At 37.3% G+C, this 20,731-nt stretch overlaps 1 protein-coding gene across 1 annotated transcript; it reads right to left on the bottom strand.

The window, feature by feature from the left end:
• Window positions 1-1,463: 1,463 nt before the first annotated feature.
• On the bottom strand, window positions 1,464-2,438 carry LOC128251399 (eukaryotic translation initiation factor 3 subunit A-like). The gene has a single exon (XM_052978249.2). The coding sequence runs from the start codon at window positions 2,428-2,430 to the stop codon at window positions 1,591-1,593; it is 840 nt and encodes a 279-aa protein (XP_052834209.2). The 5' UTR covers window positions 2,431-2,438; the 3' UTR covers window positions 1,464-1,590.
• Between the last annotated feature and the right edge of the window lie 18,293 nt (window positions 2,439-20,731).

Here is a 20,731-nt window from a genome sequence, read left to right as displayed (position 1 = left end):
CTCACACTCATATATATTTCTTTATTGTCAACAAGAGGCTAAACATAGAAGAGACAAACACGGACAGACAAGGGATTAAGTCGACTCTACCCCGAAAGGATGAAAGACAAAGTCGACCTCGGCGGAATTTGAACTCAGAACGTAACGGCAGGCAAAATACTGCTAAGCATTTCGCCCGGCATGCTAACAATTCTGCCAGCTCGTCTCACACTCATATATACGTACCAATATACACGTATACACACGCTCAAATATGCGAAACATACATGCACAAGTTAGCTTCATATATACACACTTTGCCCGACAGCCTCATAGACACACTCACTAATTGAAAACAAGGACATACATATACTTACACGCACGCATTCTCACACAAACACAATATACATATACTCAATAGCGTCACACACATACATGTCTGATAGCCTCATACACACACGTAAACAGAAAACAAGGTCACATACATATGTACTCACACGCTACACTCACACAATAGCTTCACACACGCGCACAAACACACACACGTGTGTCACCTCACCATTGTCCTCTTTACCACCCACGCCTCAAGCCCACTTCTTCCTTTTCCGGTCATTTCAGTATGCGGCGTCCGTCTAATTGAGACACACTTGTTCTTTTCTCTTTATTTTTCTCTCCTTATAACAGCGTAGGTTTGAAACGTTAGTCTTCTTCCAATCTTCTTGAACGTTTACATGATACGCCCTGTTTTTTTTTTGTACTATATATATATATATATATATATATATATATCATCTGTGTGTATGCTGGTATATTGTATGTATAGTGGTGATTGAATAAATCTTTTACTTCCAGTAAACGCGCGCACGCGCACAATACAATGCACACACACACACATAATCTGTATGTGTGTTTGTGGATATATATATATATATATATATATATATATATATATATATATATATGTATATGTATATTTATGTACCTATTTATTTATTTATTTATTTATGGGTTTCAGCCAAGTGGCTGCGGTCATGCTGGTGCACCACCGTGATTTTTAAAAAAAATTTTCCAAAGTTTCAGTTTTATTGAATTGTTTATACATTTAAACACACTTAAAATCAAAGGGTAACAGAAAATACAAGAGCCCCAAATATACGTATGTGTGCGCCTGTGATACATGTTTGCGTGTTTGTGTGCGCATGTATATATATGTTATAACCAGAAAAGTCTTGTCAGTTGGTAATTAGCACAATCGAACGATATATTTAAATATATTAAAAAAAAATGAATTTATTTATTATTATATTTATTGTATTTGGGAAACCTGGCAATCTGAGAGAAACAGGGTTAATATTCAGCTGATAGGAGGAGGTAGAGAAGGTATACAGCAGGTTGTTGACAGGCCAAAGTGACCGTCAAATAGACAGGGCATTGTCCTTGATGTTTTACCTCCTTATACAGGAAGTTGGGGAGAAAAATTCTGAAATTAAAACTTGTAAATTAGAAGTTAAAAAGAAAAAAGAAAAAAAAATTGTAGCAGTAGTTGTAATAATTATAAGATTCAGTTTTGGTTTTATGTGCATCCGACTCTTGTCCACAGGCTACCTTCTGTTAAAGGGCTGTAGTAGTAATAATAATAATATGGCAGCGGTGTTCTCTCCTTCGCGCTTCTTTCTCTTCAATCTCTTTCTCACGAGCCTTCTGTTTAGCAAACTGTTCTTGCAGCTTCGCTGTTCTCTCTCGTGCCTCTTGTTCACGTCTCTCACGTTCAACTCGTTCGGCTTCTTCTCTTTCTTCCATTTCTTTTCTCTCCGTCTCTTCCCTCAACCGTATTTCTGCCTCCTCCTTCTCGCGATAGAACTTCTCTCGGCGTTCTTTTTTACGTTTTTCCTTGCGTTTCTTGAGCCGATTCTTGGCTTCGTCTTGCATGTGTACTTCAAATTTCTTCAATCTGTCATTAAAGTCAGACTTTCTAGCTTCTGACAAAATCTTGACAAACTTGACTCTTTCATCTTTCATGCGGTTGAGACGATTCCATGTCTCCAAAGCCGTTTCTCGTTCCTTTCTAAGTCCTTCAATCCTTTCCTTCTCCTGTTCTTCCCAGAACTTCTGGTTTTGTACTTTCTCCTCCTTGAATTGGTCTTCAAGTAAAGGTATTTCTTCCAGTCTCTTAGCTCGGCTAAAATAGTCAACCTTCTTTTCTTGAGCCTTCAACCTCTCCAGTAGCTCTTTTTTCTCTTTCTCGAGCTGTTCCACTTGTCGTGCCATGATCTCATCAACCTCCAAATCAGCAAAGTCTTCTTCATCAATATTTTGTAAGAATTTTGCACCCATCTCCGATTTGCGGAGTTGCTCAATGCGTTCTTTGGCATGTGGTCTTTGAATCTCCTTGTGTTCCTCTTCCAACCGTTGTTTTTCACGCTCCTTAGCCTCTCGATCCAACCGAGCCATTTCAGCTTCATACGATATATATGTATATGCATGTATGTGTGTATATATATATGTATGTGTATATCTATGTGTGTGTATATATATGTATATATATGCATATATATGCATATGTATGTATATGCATATATATATATATGCATATGTATGTATATATGCATATATATATGCATATGTATATATATGTATATATATATGCATATATATACATGAATATGTATGTATATATGCATATATATATACATGAATATGTATGTATATATGCATATGTATGTATATATATGCATATGTATGTATATATATGCATATGTATATATATATATATATGCATATGTATATATGTATGTATACATATATATATATATATATATGTATACATATATATATATATATATGCATATATATATATATATGCATATATATATATATATGCATATATATATATATATGCATATATATATATATATATATGCATATATATATATATATATATATGCATATATATATATGCATATATATATATATATATATATGCATATATATATATATATATGCATATATATATATATATGCATATATATATATATATATGCATATATATATATATATATATATATATATATGCATATATATATATATATATGCATATATATATATATATATGCATATATATATATATATATATATATATATATATATATGCATATATATATGCATATATATATGCATATATATATGCATATATATATATATATATATATATGCATATATATATATATATATATATATGCATATATATATATATGCATATATATATAAATGCATATATATATATGCATATATATATATATATATATATATGCATATATATATAAATGCATATATATATATGCATATATATATATATATATGCATATATATATATATATATGCATATATATATATATATATGCATATATATATATATATATATGCATATATATATATATATATATATGCATATATATATATATATATATGCATATATATATATGCATATATATATATGCATATATATATATGCATATATATATATATATATATGCATATATATATATGCATATATATATATGCATATATATATATATATATATGCATATATATATATGCATATATATATATGCATATATATATATGCATATATATATATGCATATATATATATATATATATGCATATATATATATGCATATATATATATGCATATATATATATGCATATATATATATGCATATATATATATGCATATATATATATATGCATACGTATATATATATATATATATATATATATAAAAGATAATAAGAGTGAAAAAACTACAGAAGGCGTGTTACATGGTTAAAGTATATATTTAAATTACGTCAGAAAAATGTTAGAAAATGTTAGAAAATCTTTTTGGTATATAAACATTGTATTTTGAGAAACAATGTTTATATACCAAAAAGATTTTCTAACATTTTTCTGACATAATTTAAATATATACTTTAACCATGTAACACAAGCCTTCTGTAGTTTTTTCACTCTTATTATCTTTTATACATCCAACCACGTGGTTTCACATACCAACTTTCTCACACACACATATATATATAAATATATATATATATATTCAAGATGGCCACTTGCTGATCGTAGTGTTTTCTCTTCGTCCTGGAAATCTCCAAGACAATTGCCTAGAAATTGTTAATCTTTCGTTGTAACGAATCTTTATTTTGTCTTGAAGTAGTATTAAAATTAAAACACTGCATAGCTAGAATTTTTCTCGGAAAGTGTGAAAATTACGAAGTTTTGTGTTTGTTTACATAAAAACTCTTATATTATTGAGTTTAGTGAAAAATCAAACCAAAGATCGAAATTTCCTTACTAAGGTAAAAAAAAAAAAAATGATTCTCTTAGAAATTAAGTCAAGGGAAAAAAACATATGTATACAATTATCAGTTTTTTGTCATTACGATTTATCGAAAGTCAAGAATATTGAGGTAAAGACGCTTTTGTTTACAAGTAGTGGGTTTGTTGATAGCGTTACACTAATCAACTCCCTACGCGGCCTTATTGTCTTTATATATAAACAGAAAGGGGCCTGTAAAATTCCAGTAAAACAGTAGTTGAGGACTTAATTGTTTAATTAATTAATTATTTAACTACACGTGTCTTTATATATGAATCATTTTAGACTGCGCTTTGAATTACTTTTTCAATCAACTGAAGTTTTACGAAGAGAAGTAAATACCGTTTTTCTTCAACATTCACCATCCCAAAACATAAGGCTGCACTGTTATACCTTTCGATTTAATCTACGATTGATTAATCTCTCTCTCTCTCTCTCTCTCTCTGTGCATATGGGAATATGGCTAGAGAAAGATTATAGCTATAATTTTTACCTATCCTATCAAATATCTCCATCTGTGCACGCAAAAATCAATACAACTTACACCTCTCTTTCTTCCTCTCTCCCTATCTATCCTTATCTCAATCTCTCTCTAAATATATACTAATACCTCTCCCATCTGTGCATGCATAGATCAATACAACGTACACCTCTCTTTCTTCTGCTCGTCCTGTCTTTCCTTATCTCAATCTTTCTCTAAATATATGCAGGCGAAAACAGCAGGCTAAAGATGTCTCGAAACTGGATCAGTGAAGAATTGAAACTCTTATTGAGATGGTGGTAAATAGCCGAAGGGGACAATCTAAATAATATTATAATGGCAACTCTAAAGAGCAATGGCTACATAAGGACCACAGCTCAGATAGAGCGGAAAAAAACAAGAGTAAACCTCACATTAACACACTTGACACCATCTCTGCACAGAAACCCCAAAAGGATAAGGATGGAGACCCTGATGTGAGTGACAGACGTTCCCATTAACCCTACTGATCCACAAGGAAACACATCTCAAACGAAAACCTAAATTGAGAGACTTGCTAAGGAAGAAGACACCATCACTGATGGCCCTACCACCACCAATATCAACACCAAACAGGACAAAAGAACAAATAAAGAGCTAAAAAATAAAAATAAAAGAAAAAATGGATCATGGGAAAAGTAAAAATGAAGCAAAACACAAGAGATCCCCCAAATAAAACGAAAAAGTCGGACAGTCAATACACAAAGATACAAACAATTAAGAAGCTCACTCAAGTGTGTAAATTCTTCCTGTGCGGTGACTGCTGGTATGCATATGATGGTGCAAACTGCCGCTTCTTGTATCTAAAACCATACAACAGGCAGAACAAAAACAAAAACCTCCCTCCAAAGGACAAAGATTCCAAAGGGGAAAAAGTCATACATCACCTGCATCAAAGCTAAAATTCGCCGATGTAGTGTGCACTACTGGCAAAAGAAACCAATCCTATTCAAAATCCGTCATTAGGGATGCAGCTGAACAAAAATCTTTTTTATGCATGGCTCAAAAGATTGTGTAACAACTAACTTGGCTTCATCAATTCCAGAGTCGAAGCCATCTCCACCAACACGCAAGACCGCCACAACCAATGGGTCCAGGATGGCCACCACTGGCGTCATCACAGATGTCACACCAATATACTTCATAAACGTTGGAGGACTGTTACAACTCAATAACGGAACTAAAATTACTTTCATGAGAGACTTAGTGACATGCAATCAAGCCTTATGCATAGCACTCACTGAAATCCACCTTAAACCCAACATCGTAGATGCAGAAATACACATACCAAAGAATGTTGCATTGCGAAGCGATAGAAAAGACAGGAACCATGGCGGAGTTGCAATGTACACCCGTGAAATTTCACGCCCCAGATCTTTTTGTCACATTCAAATTCAGTATGTGATACACTAATTGTACATATAAGACAACTCCACATCGTCATATGTACTAGATGTCGCCCACCAGATGCCCCAAATCACACGGCCGATTCGAAGGCTGCCTTGCAAGAATAGAAGAGGTCTTATATGACCTTTTGTGTGCACAGTTTGTGACAGATCATGCCTTTCTTTTGCTAGGCTCAAATCTCATTTGCGAACCCATGAAAAACGAACATCCACCAACTATTCTGCCTATATGTCTGTGCACACTTTTCAATGCAATGCATGCCAGAAGATTTGCAAATCTATCGAAGGCCTCAAAAGACATTTTAAGATCCACAAAGATCAGAACATATCTGCAGCTCTTGGTGGTTCAAATCGAACATGCAATCTATGTGGGTGTCCTAAGCCTCATCAAATGCCATGCTGGTTCTAAGGTATAGGTATAGGAGGGGGTCAAATTCTGCATAAGGAGTAGACAACCACCATATATATATATATATATATATATATATATATATATATATATATGTGTGTGTGTGTGTGTGTGTGTGTGTGTGTGTGTGTGTGTGTGTGTGTGTGATCTGGGATTTTATCCCTAATATTATATATATATATAAAATCGTGTGACCTAGTGGTGTTGTACTCAGGATTGGTAGATGGTTGTTTGGCTTTCCGGACCGGGTGGCGCGTTGTGTTCTTGAACAAAATACTTCACTTTGCTCCAGTCTACTGAGCTATAAATGGGTAACCCTGCGTCAGAATATCCTTCCAACCTGAGAGAATTCTGGCTTACACGCCTTTCGAAAGCGCCAACTGAGTAAAGCGCATTGTGACCAGCAACTTGAGATAGTCAGACTCACTCACTCTCACACACACACACACACACACACACACACACAATGAAACTGAGGATTCATTCTGTTGACGATCTTTTTTGTGCGTTTGTGCTGAGCAGGTATACATGACACATATTTGGACCAGTGACGTAGTAAAATCAGCTACTTCAAATGCATGAATAAGCTCTACTCCACAAATTGAATATTTATTGTTCCGTCTATGCGTGGTGATGATGGTGGGTTGTAATATGTATGAGTATGATCCGACAAACGTATAAAATTCGATAAAAAATTAGGTGAAGTTGCTTAGATATATTTTGAAACGAATTCTCTTCAGCCTGTCTCCTTTGTGTTAGAGAGTTTTCCAACAGCGTCTCCTAAAAATATATTGCCCAATTCCGAAAGAGATGTTTCTGAGAATTATAGTATCTTGTTTTGTTTGGTCAAACAATACAGAGAAAAAAATTGCTTTGTTTCGAGCTCTTTAATATACGAACACATAGACACGTGCATACGCAAACACAAAAAAGGACACGCACGCACGCACACACGCACGCACACACGCACGCACACACACACACACACACACACACACAATGATATTCGTCGTATATCTTTTGAGATTGCATCTAGAAAGAAAATGCATGAATAATAAAGAAACAAAAAAAAATTCTAAGGGAGATAATTCTTAGTTTTGTTAGCAAAGTCATTTCCCTTTAAAATTTAAGCTTTTTTTTAAAATCAAATAGTCATTTGGCCTTCGAATTAAGGCATTCGTAATATATGCCAAACAAATCTTCTAAGTGTAGCTGGATGCTTATTCCTTTCTCCAAGTAATAGAATGTGAACTAGCGTGGCTAGTCGGACGACTGCATAGAAACTGCTTTGTTTAGGGCTACAATTAAGTTGTAAAGAGTGTTGTTATTTACTCTTTTACTTGTTTCAGTCATTTGACTGTGGCCATGCTGGAGCACCACCCTTTAGTTGAAAAAATCGACCCCTGTTCTTATTCCCTGTAAGCCTGGTGTTTATTCTATCAGTCTCTTCTGCTGAACAGCTAAGTTACGGGGACGCAAACACACCAACATTGGTTGTCAAGCAATGGTGGTGGAGGGAACAAACACACACACACACACACACACACACTTCTTTCAGATTCCGTCTACCAAATTCACTCAAGAGGCTTTGGTCAGCCCGAGGCTATAGTAGAAGACGCTTTTTAAAGTATAGAGTTAAATTTCATGTAGTCACCAGTTGGTAACTTTTCTCCCCCACCCATTTTGTAGGGAGTATTACCCATTTTTCTGGGCTCTTATCACAGTTATACCCCGTTCGAGATTTGCATTAGCTTTTGTATGAAAGAAAAAAAAAAAAGGAAGAGTGACATCAAATAAAATGCTGTAGTTGTCTTTGATTTAACAATGTGTCTATGTATCAACTTTCTTTTGATCTATGTATCTACCGTCTCTCTCACTTTCCCTCTCATTTCCTCTCTGTTCCTTCTCTCTCCCGCTTTTAATTAAACAATATGTGTATGTATCTATATATCAAAATTTCTTGCGATGTGATGAAGATTTAAAAACACAAAACGAACGCAGTCACCACACTCTCTCTCTCTCTCTCTCTCTTCTCTCTCTCTCTCTCTCTCTCTCTCTCTCTCTCTCTCTCTCTCTCTCTCTCTCTCTCTCTCTCTCTCCTTTGAGGTAAGGGTGATACACACCACAGGTACGGACGTGCAAAAACAAGTTAGCGTAATAATAGGCAAAAGCCCGAAATTTTGGGGAAGCGGTGGCCAGTGAATTGGATCAACCTCAGTACACAACTGGTACTTAATTTATCGACCCTGAAAGGATAAAAAGCAAAGTCAACCTCGGTGGAATTTGAACTCAGAACGTAGCGACGGATGAAATACCGCTAAGCATTTCGTCCAGCGTACTAACGATTCTGCTAGCTCGTCGTATGAATAATAATAATAATAATAATAATAGTTGTGAAAATGAAAACTAGTCGTTGGCTTGAATAGTTAAATTCGACTTCTCTCAAAGGTGTTTGTTGTTGTTAACACCCTCCGTATGTCTAAGAGTTCTAAAAGTTCCCAAAAGTAAAGTTAGATGGAAAAAAAAAAAAACGAAAAAAAAAAAAGGATTAGGCTTTTCGTATGAAGTGAAGTCAGAAAGCGAAATCGATTGAGACTTTAAGAACTGAAGAAAATCTCTGCTGACTATAAAAATGCTACGAATTCTTTGGGGAGATTATATGGTCGAGTAAATCTACTGGTGCTTATTTTACCTCCAGCGGAAGGATGAAAAGGATATCTAACCTCGGTGGGATTAGAACTTAAAAGATAACGAGACGCAATTAACTGTTGCAAGTCAAAGGATTTTTCTGCTGACTACAACATTGATATTTTTATAAGTGCCCATGACTCCATTTTGAGGAAAGAGGTATAATCGATTCCAACAACCTTAGTGTATAGATGATACCTAATTTTGTTGAGGCCGGAAGGCTGAAAGGTAAAGTTGAAGGCGGTGGGATTTGAACTCAGAATGTAAAAGGCGTAAAATATAAAAAAACACATGGAAGTACTTCTCTCATGTTTGAGATGGCGCTGCTGCTGTTGTTACAACACACACACACACACACACACACACACACACAAATTGTCTTGCAGAGAAAGGTCATCCAGTGACTGGCAAAGGACCTCGACGGGATTTGAACTCAGAACAGACTAAAAAAAAAAATGATACATTGAAATACGTCTCACTCATTTCAAATGACTTTGCTGCTCCACATTTACAAGTATCTCAGACCACATGCAGAGAAAAGCCACTCAAGGATTGACAAAGATTCACACACCAACACGTGACAACTCTATGCTCACTCGTGTGCTATTTCTTCTTCGTACATATTTTTACAGTCTCCGCTTCTTTGATCGAGCTAGGAGCATTCTTTATCCACCCACGCCTATTTGGCACAAACACATCCCTTCCTCTTGTCATGCCATCCTACGTCTCATTTCACAGATCCTAATCTAAAATTCCCGTACAATATTCCTATTCTGCATAGAACTGTATGCTTCTGTTATTCCTGCATTTTTTTTCACCTTCTAGCCAGAAATCAATTTACTGATGATTAAACATAACATCGATTTCTCTTACCACTCTGAGAGGGCTTGCGCAAGTGAAGTGTTGGATATTGCCCCTCCTCGTATTAATGGCTAATTAAAAAGGTTATAGAAATATGAAAAATACTGGATAACTAGTTTTATTCTATGAACTGAAATGAAAATAAAAATATAAAAATACGTTTTCACAGAACAAATATTTTTGTATTATAGTTTTACTGAAAATATATTGAAGTATGTTATCACAAGTTTGACACTCATAACAAAAGTAAAGAGAGGGAAAAAAGATCACACGTTACTTCGAGTCTTTCGTATAGTGTATACATTTTTGCGTGTGTTGTCAGAAGAAATATATTTTACTAACGGGTTTTTTGCTTTGGTGTTCAGTTTATCGAAGTTTAGTAAGGAACATGTGCAGAATTAAATGAATTAATAGGAATATCGCTCATGGCATTTCCAAAACAAAAGACATTACTATGTTTTTTTTTGTTTTTTTTTTAATCATTTGACTGCGACCATGCTAGAGTGCCGCCTGGAAATTTTAGTTGAATGTATCGACCCCAGTACTTAATTTTTTAAAGCCTGGTACTTATTCTATCGGTCACTTATGGCGAACCACTACGTTACGGCGACGTAAGCACACCAGCAAGCTGGGTTACAAACAAAGACACACATACATACATACTTCAAAATTGCCGGCCTTGTGCCAAAGTTTGAAACCAATATTTCTACTTACATAAAATGAAGAGATTTCTTTTCTTTAGAAGGAAGGATTTTTAGATGAAATATCGGAAAAAATACCATAAATTAATGGATTTTCTTTTTATAAAAGAAGTTTTCTATTCCCAGAAACTATCTTCCCAGATTATATATATATATATATATACACACATGCATACACACATAAATATACATGCACACACACACGTTTATGAATTTACATTTATACACTTGCACATATACGAACATGTATATATCCTAATATCTATATACACATATATAATACAAGCCTATATATATATATATTATATATATATATATATATATGAAAGAGGTACAGAGGTGTGTGTGTGAACTAGTTTGGATCACGTCGATCATGGTTAGTAATTCAGGAGCTTCCAGCACGTGATTCGATAGCGGTCTACACTGAAGGAACATTGATAAAGAAATAATTTAATTAATTAACTAATAACATTCCCGTTTCATCATTCTGTCATAAAATTAGGAACGAATATTTAGCTATAATAGATATTCCACAATTCCAACCTCAGTAGTAACATAAGTCACGTATGGTATGTGGCAAATAAATACGATAAAAGAAAGGACGATAGTACAATCCGTGCTACACATGTTTCAATAATATGGCATTTTATTCATTACCTGTGCATTGCATCATGCAAAACACCCGCTACACCGTCGAGCACTCAACTGTTATGATGACTGCTATCATCCATTCTTTTCCCTAAATATATATCTGTTGTTAAGAGACAAAACTTTAGATTTATTAAGTATACAGTAAGTAGCTATGTTCGTGCTTTTCTAAAAGCCACAAGTGACGTTAATATATAGAAATATAGTGATGAAATCAGTAATCTTTTTTTTTCAATGACTGATTCTGGCTAAAAAAAAAAAGAAAAAAAAAAAGGCAATCCAAAAATTGGCATCGAATCTCTGAACATCAGCGCTGAACATGTTTCGGTCTTATTTGATCTTTAGTGAAGCATAGTCTAAATACTATGGCAAAATCTTAGAACAAATAGGGAAAGTCCAGTATTTTTTTTTATGTATAAATGAACTTAACATACAAGAGTGGCTGGGGGAAATACATAAGGTCACTAGCATGATGAAAATTTTATACAAAGTAAGCCAAAAGATTTTATTTAATTACAATTGCATATTTAATAATGTAAACTTTTAGTAATTGCTAGGTTTAAAAAAGCTGAACTATGTACGACGTATACCATACTGATCAGAATAACTGCACTACTACATTTCAAATTTAATTTATTTTAATTGATTAGCATTTTGAAGTTATCTCCCTTACATTTTTGTACTACATTTAGTCATTTGGTTCACTAAGGGTGTAAATTTTAGTTATTTAAAAGTAAATACTTGGTTAAAAAATAAAACTAATCTGTAACTTACCCTGACATCTGGTTCCATCATTAGCTTAAACCGGTTTCCATGGTATATTTGTGACTGAAATTACAACACTGTCTCTTGAAAAGGACGCCGGTCCATCGTAGGGTCTACTTCAGAGCTATTGCTGGCATTCATTTACACTTGAGTGGACTGGAGTAACGTGAAATGAAGTCTTTTTATCAAGAACAAAATTCACCGTCCGGTCTGAGAATCCAAACTGTTATCTTACGATCATGAGTGCAGCACACTAACCACTGGGTCATTCGCCTTCACGTTCAGTCGTTAGTTAAAGGAAAATGCTTACAAGTAAAGAAAATTATAGATATGTGAACGTGAATCAAAGAATCTGTGGGTGTGTTTGGTATTTTAAGATGAGTGGGATTACTTGAAGATTTCGTCTTCTTGTAGTACTTCTAAAGTAAATCAGCCAGAATATAACTGTTCAAGTTATATCTATGGAAGCATTTTAACTCGATGCTGTTGAGACATAACAATGATACAGTCTCGTTGTTGATTCTAAGTGTATTGTACACAGTACTTATATGTACATGATACTTTATGGTGGCGAGCTGGCAGAATCGTTAGCACGCTGGACGAAGTGCTTAGTGTTATTTCGTTACGTTCTGAGTTCAAATTGCACCGGGGTCGAATTTGCCTTTCATCTTTTCGGGGTCGATAACATAGTTGAACACTGGGGTCGATGTAATCGACTGGCCCCCTCCGCTAAAATTTTGGGTCTTGTGCCTGGAGTAGAAAAGGATATTACACATGATACTTATTTACGTTAAGTAACGTGAATTGGTAATGCGAAGTGATATAGAAATATGACGATTGAGAGCAGGCATGGACAACCTTTATCAAGATGTAGGCCAGATGAGACGTGGCTCATAATCAGATGGGCTGCAGGAGGCATGGCTCATCATCAGGTAGGCCGCATTAAGCGAGTCGGACTGCTAAAAAAAATTAAGGTAATTTTTCCTTAGGCGTACTATTCAGAAAGTCCCACAGGCTACATGCGGCCCACAGTTTGCCCATGACTGACAATGAGTACGAATTAGCAGAATCGTTAGAACGTCAGGCATTGTTCTGATTCGTCGCACTCAGAGATCAAATCTCACAGAGGTTAGCTTTGCATTTTATTCTTCCAAGGTGATGAGCTGGCAGAATAATTAGAGCGTCGGGAAAATGCCTTGCGGTTTTTTCGTTGTGACTTCAAATTCGGCCAAAGTCAACTTTGCCTTTCATACACCTGGGGATCGATGATATAGTGTACCTGTCAAGTACTGGAGTTGGTTATAAAGATTAGCCCCCCCCCCACCCGTCTCAGAATTACTAGTTTTCTACCTAAATTAGAAATAATTATTATTTATGACTGTGTGGTTAAGGACTTCGTTTCATCACGTGACTTCAGGCTCAATTCCACTGCGCTGTACTTTTGACAAGTTTTCTGCAATGACACCGAACAATGCAAATTCAATAGACGGAAACTGCGCAAAGCCTGTTGCGTGCATGTATACATACATGCACACACACACGTGTGTGTGTGTACAAGTGCGTGTATGTCTGTATCTTTGTGTTTGTCTCTCACCGCTTGAGAAATAACGTTGTAGGTTTTCGTACGTTCAAGTAACGTAGCAATACTGCAAAAAAGCGACCGTTTGCATAATTGCCAGACTTCAAAATACCTACGAGTATCAATTTCATTAAGCTAGAATCGTCGAGATTCTGCTCCAGCATAATCGTAGTTGAATGACTGAAACATGTAACAAAGCAAAAGAATAAACTATGCAACCTCCTATTCATACTGTAATATAATTTGCCATTTGCAAAGTGTGACAAGGGCCACTTCAGTTGTCAAGACATTGTGTTGAGTAGAGATCTGTTTCCAGTTACAGTATATATTCAAGGAAAAATATGCTCGGAATGGCTCTCTGGCAGAACATTATACGAACAATAGGAAATCGTTCTAGAGAGACGCAATTTCGAGTTTTATCCGGTTTTCCCTGCCACACAGCTGTGAGCTATTCAGTTATCATTACATGCCTCGGAGATTATGCAGACGGCAGAGTGTCATCGCCTGTTTCTGTTACTACGCAATACATGCATACACACACACACACATATATTGGGTTGTCCGGAAAGTTCGTGCCGATTTATAGTAGCTTACCTTTAGACTTATTTGCCAAGAAACCACCCCAATTCTGGGAAGAGGGTATTTTCAAGTTCAAGGAAAGATGGAGACGCATTGTGCAACAAAATGGTTCATATTTGGTTGATTAAAAATGTAATGCCAAGTATTTATTGACCGTGTTCTTTCCTTTAAAAATTGGACAACCCAATATATATACGTGTGTGTGTGTGTGTGTGTGTGTGTGTGTGTGTGTGTGTGCGTGTGCGTGCGTATGTGTGCACATATGTGTGTGTATGTACATATATAAATCTGCATACAGTAATACCTCCCTATGTGGACCGGACCCGCTTTACGAGACCCCGGGTTTACGAGTTTTATTTTTTCAAGCACAAGATCCAAATTTTGAACGAAGTGCAAAAGTTTCTACTACCATAACAAATGCTTCTGCGTGTTACCAAGAAATTTATAGAGAACGAAAAAAAAAAAAAGCTTCTAACTCAAGACTTGTTTTTTAAAAAGAAATCTACAAGTACGTCTACGAATGCTTGTGAATCGGCGATCGCGTCTACAAGAAGATGAAGAGGAACTACAAAAGCCTAAAAAATTAAAAAGAAAGCGCAGGAGAATAATACCCGGTCTCACAAAACACACACATTGGACAACGCAGAAAATGCGCGCACAACAAATACAGTCACACAGACAACAACCTCTCCAGGTCTACAACCGTCAACACAACAAAAGCTGCCACCACCACAACCCCATCTCACCTCAAAAAAGATGCTTTCTGATTTCTGAAGAACTGATAAATTCACAAACCCCAAATTTTGTGCAAGTGAGGAGAGCAAACAAAGATCTGACGCCCATCATTGCTCGAAATAAAGAGATTAAGTGATGGGGACCAATACACGACACCAGCATTCTTAAAGTATAGGAAGAGCTGTTGTTTGTGCGTATGCCGCTAAAAACTTACAAAAACATTTGGGAGGCCTCCCCCACGACGTGGGAACCCCTAAAGACTTTTAAAGAGGTTATCAGAGAAAACCCAACGAAATCCAGAGGTCAGACAATCCAGCTGCCAATAGCAACGGCAGGGTAAGTAACCCCGCTCTTTTACTTTCTCGCAACTCGTTCCGGCCGGTATGGTGATGATTAGAGTGGGCTGTGTAAATGTTTGTGGCCTGGGGTCAGTCTGGAAGTAAGGCCCCCTCCTTAACGACCTCAGGTCACTAGCTTTGGACGTGACGGCCGTCAGCGAAACCAGAATTTCCGACATACTCGATCTAGCCCCTATTTTCGAGGATTCTGAGATCTATGCACCTCTTAGTTGCCCTGGAAAGCGGAAATGGGGTGGAAATGCTGTTTAAGAATGGCTTGGATCTCAAGGTTCGGACGATCTTCTTGGATGTGAGCAATAGTGAAGGTGGTGCATTTAGACTAGTCACTGTGTATGCTCCGACTGGGGCGGGGCAGACAGATTTCTTCAGGCGCCTGAAGGTCTTTCTTGGGACGCACATGCTCTTTAGTACTGGAAGGCGATTGGAATACCATCTTGGATGCACGCCTGAATAGGGTGGAGCTAGCTGATAGGAGTGGGGTGTGTAAAAGTCTCATAAACCTGCTCCGCCGCTTCCAACTGGCTGACAGGTGCTGACTGGATTTCCCGAATGCACTAATGTGGGCATACGGGTATTCTGTAGGCTAGTAGATAGAAGTAGCATAGGTTGTCCACAATTCAAAGTCTTCCACTCTCCAGACCACAAATTTGTGATCTAGACGGTCGACCAAGATAGGGTCCATAGGCAGGGCCCCGAGTACTAGAAGCTAAACACGTCTTTCCCGGCGCGTCACACATTCAGAGACCGGGTTAGCAAGTAAGTCCTTCAGAAGTTGTCGGGTGCAATCGTAAATAAGTGTTGGTGGATAGCCCAGAAAATGGCTATTAGAATAGAGGCGGTAGGATTTAGTAAGGAAATAGCTTTAGAGAAATTTACGAATCTAAGCTAGAGGGAGACCTAGTTAAAAATCTAGAAGAGGTACTTAGGAGAGGCATCGCGACTGACATGTTGGCTCTTGATCAATTCTTCAATGCCTAGCACGAGGGTTGCTTGTGAGAGCTAGAGCGTGTGCATTAAGACATGAAGGGACGAAAGCCGTTCGATGAGTAGCAGAATGCAACGTGGAAACAAGGTCACAATTCGGTCTTTGACGGGCCGGGACGAGTGGATGCTACACGAATCCAAATGGATGTGTATGGAATTTCAGCGGCACTTCGCCGAACTGTACGGAGCGCGTAGTGTGTCGGGGGATGGAGGTGGATTTCACTTCCTGCCTCGATAGTATGCGCGCCTTTAGGCCAAGAATGCGGAGTTCTGCGAAATGCCAATAATAACCGAAGACATACGGGACGCGATAACAGGCTGCACAAAGGAGAAGTCTCCTGGGCTGGATGGTCTGTCTTACAAGCTGTATCTTCATATGCCAGACTTGTTCGGTGATCGCTTGGTGGATCTCTACCGCAACTGGCAGCAGAACGGGAGACTACCCAGTACTGTGAGTCGTGGAGTGGTGGTGCTGCTGAGAAAGGACCCATACAAGGAGGGCCAAATAGATAATTTTAAACCCATAGCTGTGCTGAACGCCGATTATAAGATTTTGGCCAAGGCGTAAGCCAAAAGATTGGCGCTTGTCGTCAGTGACGCGCAGATATGCGCTATCCTGAACAGCTCTATCCACCACAATCTCTACCTCATGTACTACATCATAGAGAGAGTAAGGAAGGAACCTGGCATGGGTGGGGCCCTGCCAATTTGACTCAATCAAAAGCTTTTGAGAGGGTCGACCATCAATACTTGGAGGTTTCCCTCGCGGCGGCCGGTTTCGGTCTCGTTTCCAGAGGCTGGGTCGCTGCAATGTACTGCGACATCTGTTCGGTGGTCAAAGTAAACGGCAACCTATCGGAATCATTTAGTATCGCCCATTTAGTCCGTCAAGGATGCCCACTCTCACCCCTCCTGTACGTTCTGGCTCTTGAGCCATTACTAAGAAAGTTGGCTATTTCGTGTCGACTTGTGCGGAAGACGGCACCGAAATAGTGTCGGACAACAGGGAAATCGAGGTGATCGGCACTGGCTTAAGGGAGTACGAAGCGGTGATAGGAGCAAAGATTAATTAGGACAAGTCGGTGGGCTTGCAGCTCGGCACCTGGAGAGGTAGATCCATGTCAACCGACAGCGTTCTAGGGCCCTGGACGGGAGGACCGTCGAGGTCTGGTTTGGTCCAGACCACCAGGTGGACAAGAATTGGGGGGAAGTGACGTGCAGGGTGGCCAGTTTCACCCAGAAATGGAAAGAGAGGAAGCTGTCCCTGAAGGGTTGGGTGGAGGTGGAGAATGCATATATCGCTTCCGTCATCTACTAACGCCTAACCGTCATCCTTTGCCCTGCTTCGTGGATGATCAAGCTGGAGCGCTCGCTCTTCCAATTTTTGTGGAAATAGTTGTCACACTTTGCCGTTACTCTCCTTTGTAAAGAAAAGGTAATTTAAAGATATACTCAATCAACGAAACATGTTCATTACGTGCGAAGATATGCAAATGATTTATTGAGTTCGAAGCTTTTTTGAAATGGCCTATATGATTAATAAATTGTATGATAAACAAGATGAGTGTTAAATAGCATAGCAGCCTATAACTTGTGAACACATCTTCCGCCATTACGTTTTTGTGAGGGACACAATTACCAAGTCCTTTTGCATTTGAAATATCCATCAGAAGCGGGTTGCTATCGATAAAAATGTTAAACCAATCTCTTAATGTGACAACATTATCTACTTTTATCTGCTTGTATCAGTTTATACTATAAAGTTTACTGCATGAATCTTATGAGTCAGCGAAACAATTTTTTGTAATTTACTTATATTGACAGATTTAAATCTAACTTCCTCTATTTAGGCTTTACTTAAAATCCAGATTAAAAGGAAAGTGCAAGGTTTTTCTTTTACTCGTAATAACTCTTTCTTATCGCTTATTTCTTGGCTTTGCTCGCCTAAAATCTGAAACATCTGTTTTCTCTTTTCGATTGAACAAAAAAAAAAAAGAAGTACAAATAACTTTTTTCTCAGTCTTGTCTCAGTCATACATGTTCATGCACTAACATGTCTGAAAAGAGTTAGCCAAAATGTGATGAGAATGTTATTTATGCTTTCTCATTTGAAAGGCTCCTGGCCAAAGTTAGACGAGGACATCAGATAATTTGATTATGCTTTCATGCAGACACTCCCGACGTGAATATTTCATCACAAATCCTTCCTGTACTGCCAGTTATTAAATTAAAAACAGCTCACACCCTCATTTTTTAAAGTATGAAATCTGTTAATATGCAAGTTCGTGAATACTATACTGTTCCTATACAAGTAACTTTTGCTTCATTGTAAAGACTGGCTACTTGGTGTAGTCATTGAATCCAGTTGTCGTTTTAGTTATATCTGTCGTTGAATTTTATCTAATAAAACCGCTGGTGCGTTAACATTATTTGCTGATGCCAATAGCCAATAAAAATCAAAAAGTTTTGAATGAATACTTAATTATTAAAATTTATTTTAATATTTCCTCATTTTGAAATTTTCGTCATTTTGAAATAAATTTACAGTGGAAAGTTTTGCTTAATGATTAAATGACACTGAAATGTATTATGCTGTTGGTCTGTATGTTTAATAGATATAACGGAATTCATTTCCCACCTTAGATCTGGTGGCTCCCCCGTAAGTATGCTTATTATGATACATCTGCGTGTTTCGATCTTTGTTGTTCGGGTGTAAACGTCTGGCAGAAGTTGACATAGTTAATATTATAGGGGAGATAATTGTTCAATAACTAAAGGTGTAGGTGATGTTTGATAGTTTGGAGAAGTGGTGCGGGACACATTGTATAAGTGAAGTGAAATAATCATAACTAGGAAATAAAATAGAGTGAAAGCATATGGAATCATTATCAGCTTCATTTAGTAGGACGTATCGAGAAGAAAATGAGATTCTATGACATTCGTGTCTTTCTCGAGGGTATGAGTGAGTAAGTAACATAGAATCTCTACAACCAAGAAAAGGGGTCCGTATGAGCCGGGGAAGGGTGTTCTGCCGATACATTAGTCCAGGATACAGAAAGCCAAGGAGTCCGTGACAATCTGCCAAGCCTCTCTCCTAAAAACAGCAGAAAAGAATTACAGCTCTTTTGAATATTAAGAAGACCCCTGTCTTCCATGACCCGAAAGCATACTCGTTCCGCTTTTCCAAACTTCTCTTGGAGACACCGAGCCGTAACACTTGGAGCCGTAACTACCGGCTAATAATCCACACATCGTTTTTTCCAATTTTAAATGTCAAAATATTGTATTTATATGTACAGAATCATACATTTTCCTTTATAAAACCATTTTTAAATATCTTTCACTGGTTATATAACACAGCATACTAAATTTGTTTTTTTCTTTCCAAAAGATATACACGTAAAATAAAGGCATGTCTTATGCGAGAGCATGTCTTGTACGCGGAAAGATACGGTAATTACTGCTAAGAAGTATTCTATAAAATGCCATTTAAGTGATTCTGTATTGCTTTATGCTATTTGTTTATTTAGTTTCATTTGGTGTATTTCGATTTTGTCTCTGTTGAGTCTGAGTATGCGGGTACTTTGAAAATACCTCAGAGTGACCACTGTGCCCATACATAGTTACGGGTTGCCCTCTGGTAAGGCATAACACCTGTTCAGCCACCCTGTCAGGGGTACGGCGAAGTCATGAGACTGCAGCATAGCGGATTGCGAAAAGGTAGCGGAAGACCATAACTGAGTCAACGGTGCTTCTTACATTGAGGCTGAGCGGAGGAATCCTAGAAGATCAAAAGTCAGGATCACCAAGCTCTAGAGTAACTGCAACGCTTCCATAGCGGCGGCGTCCATGATTGTGTAATCAGCTAAGATTAATTATGATTCAAGCTTCCAATTCAATTTCATACTGAGTAGAATTGGATGGCGACAAAGACACACAGGAATCCGTGCAAGCAACGCGACCAGAAGCTAGGGTTCGATCGCATTAATGACATCTACAAGTGTATTTTACTGCTGGAAAGACGTAAGCTCTACAGAAGCCCATCGGATGGATTGTACCTATGACAGACATACCTGTGGATTACGTTGAGGATACACAAGTCAATAGAATTCTCAACCTCTTATACTGTAATTCAAAGAGTAGG

The sequence above is a fragment of the Octopus bimaculoides genome, chromosome 2 (genome assembly GCF_046866305.1).
Source record: "Octopus bimaculoides isolate indiv1 chromosome 2, ASM4686630v1, whole genome shotgun sequence".
NCBI classification, from domain to species: domain Eukaryota; kingdom Metazoa; phylum Mollusca; class Cephalopoda; order Octopoda; family Octopodidae; genus Octopus; species Octopus bimaculoides.
Note: the sequence above shows the minus strand (reverse complement) of the source record. Positions and strands in the feature narration are given on the sequence as shown.

Bases quoted from the DNA above. Each gene is read 5' to 3' on its own strand.
- LOC128251399 (XM_052978249.2), bottom strand. From the start codon at position 2,430: ATGGCTCGGTTGGATCGAGAGGCTAAGGAGCGTGAAAAACAACGGTTG.